Below are 5,145 nucleotides of genomic sequence, written 5' to 3'. Positions count from 1 at the left end.
AAACATAAAACAAATGGCTTTGTGTGTGTGATGTAACTTCTATGTATTCGCTTTTTGAAAATTCAACCAAAGAGTCATAACAGCACCTTCAAAGTATTTTTCACATCTGTTCCCCTGGCCATGTTTTTTTAAACACAGGACCACTGGAATAAAAACCTGAGCAGAGGTCTTAGGATAAAGCCGCCACACGAGGTCGCTGTGAGCAACGACCAATAGCGAAATGATGACGTAGAACTTGCGCGACCTGTTTCCTCGTAAACAGACAGAAGAAACCGTCTCGCCGCGTCTAAAATGGTCGTATGTAACTTTTTCCTCCAGGGCCGCTGTCGTTACGGGGAGAAATGTTGGAATGAGCACCCGAGAGGAGGAGGAGGAGGAGGAGGAGGAGGATATAACGACAGCTACAGCCGCTCCCGTGGTCAACATCAGCAGCAGCCCAGAGGAGGAGGAGGTAACATGATACTGAAACCTTAGCCGAGAAAATGATCTTCATTACTTGCTCTATAAAACACCTCCTGGGAAATGACGTCTAATACGTCATTTGTGTTTGTTTGTTGAGTTCTTGACTTCACTTTAACTAAAGTTAGTGTTATTTCGCAGTGATGTTGTCTTCGCATAATTTATCTTCCTCATTAGAGACCTCATGCAGTAGACTTCTACATAGAGAAATATTACTTCATCAGGTTGATAAGGTTTACTGGATACTTTAGAGGCTGGATAGATAGGTATAGTATAGAAAAAAAAATGAATTTTCAAACAGCATTCCCCATTTCATTGCCTTAAAGCTGTACCCATCAATCCGTTTGTCCTTAATTAGAATAGAACTGCATGTGCTATTACGAGAAACTTTAAGAGTTTTTTTTATGATGTCATGGAGATTGCATGTTCTGGCCATGATTGGATGTGTCAGGTGTCGCCAGCTTTCTGTGCCAAAAGATGAGATATAAGATATATGATGTTGGTGGAAAATTGTCTTTAAAAGTCATGATGGCGCAGCCCTGGCCTGGACTCTTTTTGGGTGGAGTTTACATGTTCTCCCCGTGCATGCATGTGTTCTCTCCAGGTACTCCTGGTCCCACCCTCATGGTAATTGGTCTATGTTTGCATGCATGATTGTTCGACCTCTGTGTCTTCTGTCCAGGGTGTACCCCGCCTTTAGTCCACTGCCAGATGGGGATGCCCCATGTGACCCTGCGTAGATTAAGTTGGTTTAGAAAATGGATGAAAAATAAATAACATTATTACATTGGCTTATTGAAGCATTTAAAGGGAAGGAATGATTTAATCAGATGGTCACATAAAGTATGAGACTATATTTTAATGGTTAAGTTTTTAGCCAGACAGCAAATATTACTTCACCTGTATACCTAAGGTGTCCTAGACGCACCTCTGCCAGGATTAACTGTCATCATGACTTTTCCGTAACCGTCAATGATGTTTCTGTCCGTTCTGCATCCAGGGTTTGGGAACAGAGTTTGGGTGAATCCTTCCCAGCAAAGAGGAAGCTATATTCAGCCGTCATCCTTCGCCTCACAGGGAAGCAGTGACTGGGGTTCTGGACGAGAAGGAGGAGGAGGAGGAGGAGGAGGAGGAGGAGGAGGGGGTGGTGGTGGAGGGAGAAGAGAAAACTTGAAGAGCTCCGATTTCAGTTTCTCAGGCCCGAATCGATTTTCTGCCCTCAATGCTCCGAATGCATTTGACAGGGGAGGAAGAGGAGGAACAGCTGGAGGAGGAATGGCTGGGGATGAAGACGATGATAAAAAACTGTGAGTTTGCCAATGTTTTTTTACTGAAGGTTGTTTTTGAATAAACCTTTAAGCTAATTGTAAGGTATGTCTTTGTTTATGTCCTGTAATTGATTAGTGAAGTCATTCAGATGGACATGGATGTTTGGGAGAGTTCAGGACAGTGGGGCTTCTCGTGTTACTCGTACTTCAAGACGCCCATATCTGGTTTGTATCAAACATGCATACAAATACTCCTTTTCCTGTTTTTATTCTGTTATCACAGGAATAGTTAGAAATATGGGACTCGATTGTTTTGTCCGCAGGTTTCACTGATCTCTCACCAGAGGAGCTCAGGCTGGAGTACTACTCCACCAGAGCATCAGGAGATCTGCAGGGCTATGTAAGCCATTTCCCTGTTGTTTACGTTAGCCTAGAGACCAATGGTTGTCTTGCGCTCTCTGTTTATTACATTTTTAATTAAATGAACATATTTTGTGTCGTGCAACAGTCATAATAAGTCTAGTTCTGTGCTTTTAGCTAAACGGTGTTAATCAGCTGCTCAGTCAGTGGAAAAGCAGAGTCCAGGAGCTGAAGATTATGAATCCGTCCACGCGTCTGGCTTTGGTAAGACAAACACACATACGCACACAAATACAGTCGGTGTCAGAAAGTTTCCACCTGTCCTTGTGAGTTCAGTGAGCAGGTTTTGATATTTACATGTCTTCTTTGTTCACAGCTTGCCGAATTAAACGGAACAGGTCCGCATTCGTCTTCGAGTGGCTTTGGTTCCACAACGGTGACCGGATTTGGGTCCTCCACATCCAGCTTCGGAAGCAAAGGTCAGTAAGTGTTGCTGTATTCTAAGCGTAAACCATGAACGGAACAAATTTTGCCTTGGAAAAAACACTTTTGGAAACATCACAAATCCAGTTTTTGCATCTGAACCAAAGATTGGAGAACAAAAACAAAGAGATCCAATAAAACCTACGCCTCAAGATCAACCAACGCACAGCCAATCATTTGTAAATACATTGTGCCTTGCAAAAGTATACACATTTTTACATTTTTCTTACGTTATGACGACAAACTGTAATATATTTTATTTAATGTGAATGACCAACAGAAAGTAGTGCATAGATATGAAGTGAAAAGAAAAGGATATATGGTTTTCAAAAGGTTAATATGTTGACAATTCTGCTCATTTTTATTTCCAAAACAGCTCAGTGTCAGATTATTCTGAAGCCCCAGTCTCAGGTCTTTTATGGCCTCTAACAGGTTTTCTTCCAGGATTTTCCTGTGTTTAGCTCCATGTGGATGGTAAATTCACAGTAAAATGCACTGTTAATTTTTTTTACGTCCGTTTTAGTCCTGTGATTAAATTAAACACAGGTTGACTCAGTTTGCTAATTATTTGACTTCTGAAGGCAATCGGTTCGACTAGATTTTATTTACAACGTATTTTTCAGAGAATCATAGACATTGTTGAGAATCCTAACAATGTCAACGCTATAGAAGAACGATATATTTGTAGCACAGATATTCATAGAAAAACGGGTGTCAAACCCTGTTTTCCATAAGAAGATGGCCAACAAGCTGAGAGATTTTACCAACTCTGCAAATACTGCAAAAAATTAACACCTGCTGGCTTTATTGTTGAAGTAACCTTTATTAGACTTTATTTGATGTTAGGTTTCCTTTTTTCACTGAAACATGGTTACCAGTAACCTGAAACACTTCGATCTGACATTTGCTTGAGTAACATTTAGTTTGTATGGCTATGAAATAGTCAGTGTCTCACTCTAAAAATATGTCAAATTGGTCTTCTAGAAAAGTTGGAATTACTATTTGCATCTCTTAAGTCAAATATCTTCCACTTTTCATCATCCATTACTCTCTGGCTAATTCTTATCATTCTGAACATGCAGGCTTTGAGGCTCCAGCACCAGCCCAGCCCAACAGCTTCGGTTTCCCAGCTCCGGGTGCTGGATTTGGTTCTTCATCTGCATCTTCACCCTCAACTGGGTTTGGTAGCCTTATAACTGCTCCAACACAACCTTCATCTGGGTTCGGGTCTTCCTCTACATCTTCTGCTTCATCCTTCTCATTCGCCGCCCCGAGCGCAGACAAGCCCACAGCCTCTTTAGGATTTGGATCGGCCTCAGGGTTCAGCTTCTCTTCCGCGGCACCAAACCCAGGGGGAGGGTTCGGGAGCACTTTCGGGGCAGTGAGTGCTTCACCTGCAGCTGGAAGTGGCATGGTTGGAGAGGCCACAGGCGGTCTGTTCTCGCCTGAGAGCAAACTTACGCAGGAGGAACTGAATCAGTTTAAAGCCAAGAGGTTCACCTTAGGACAGATTCCACTAAAACCTCCACCTGAAAGCATGCTAGTGCTCTGACACTGTGGGAAAAGCTAAAAATTCCCCTATGTGTTGTTTAATCCAGCCAATGAACATTTCTTCATACATTTTTCAGAAATATTTAGGTGCACACTACATACAATGCACAAATTTCTACTTGGGACTCATTTTAAATGACATCTTTTTCACCATAAAATTCTCATTTTAATTAAGAAGAATAGTCTGTTTATGAATGTGAATATATGTATATATATGTAAAGAAATCAAGAGCAGCAACTACAACAAATTTATGATGGGTCTTACGATTATTCAGAAGCAGGTTATTAATTGCCTTCCTATGTAGGTCACAAAAAGCTGCATTTGCAGGTGTTATCCAGAAGAGGGCAATACAATAAGAGCTGGAGTGTTTCTCAGTTCTTTTGCCTTTTATACTTATTGTTTCTAAGGAGCATCTTTGCTTCGATGTGAGCAGTGCCTTTCAGATTGTATTTCTCTACAACATTAAAACAATAATTGAAAATATGAGTGTAAATTTATTCACCCACAGCTTACAGTTCTGCACAGAACATGTTGCAACGAGTGAAAGCAGTCAGGGTTTATTAGACTGAGCACCAGTGGTGACCGCGACCAGAGTAATATACACCACAGCAATAAGCAGTTTCATTACAGAGGCCACTTGCACTGCAGACCGGTGCATATTTTCAGCTGACGAGGACCTCGTGTTGTAGAGGTGAAAGAGAGCCGAGTGATGTGTTTGCTAGAATAAAATGCATTGTAGATACAACTAATACAACGGGGTGCATTCCTGAAAATTGTTGCAGAGCATTAACTGTGGGCATGGAGTGCAGTTTCTCTCCTACCTCTCAGACTGTCAGCAGTCCACCCTCCCAATCCACCCTCTTCCCCGCCAGCAGATAATACATAAATAATTCAACAGATTAAAAAGGGGCTAACTCATGAAAAAGGCACTCTCATTTCGTTGGAACTCATTTAATTTGCAATGCAGCTCCATCAAATTGCCAGACTGCTTGCGTTGATGTGATGTCTGCATGAATGGAGAGC

At 41.7% G+C, this 5,145-nt stretch overlaps 1 protein-coding gene across 1 annotated transcript; it reads left to right on the top strand.

The window, feature by feature from the left end:
- Window positions 1-244: 244 nt before the first annotated feature.
- Window positions 245-4,603, top strand: nup42 (nucleoporin 42). Its single transcript, XM_047384126.1, has 7 exons — window positions 245-451; window positions 1,460-1,766; window positions 1,864-1,952; window positions 2,051-2,127; window positions 2,265-2,351; window positions 2,464-2,566; window positions 3,653-4,603. Exons 1-7 carry the CDS (start codon window positions 292-294, stop codon window positions 4,120-4,122), a joined length of 1,293 nt encoding a protein of 430 aa, XP_047240082.1. The 5' UTR covers window positions 245-291; the 3' UTR covers window positions 4,123-4,603.
- Window positions 4,604-5,145: the final 542 nt, after the last annotated feature.

This window comes from Girardinichthys multiradiatus, chromosome 13 (assembly GCF_021462225.1).
Source record: "Girardinichthys multiradiatus isolate DD_20200921_A chromosome 13, DD_fGirMul_XY1, whole genome shotgun sequence".
Taxonomy (NCBI): Eukaryota; Metazoa; Chordata; class Actinopteri; order Cyprinodontiformes; family Goodeidae; genus Girardinichthys; species Girardinichthys multiradiatus.
This window is presented reverse-complemented; position numbering and strand designations above follow the sequence as displayed.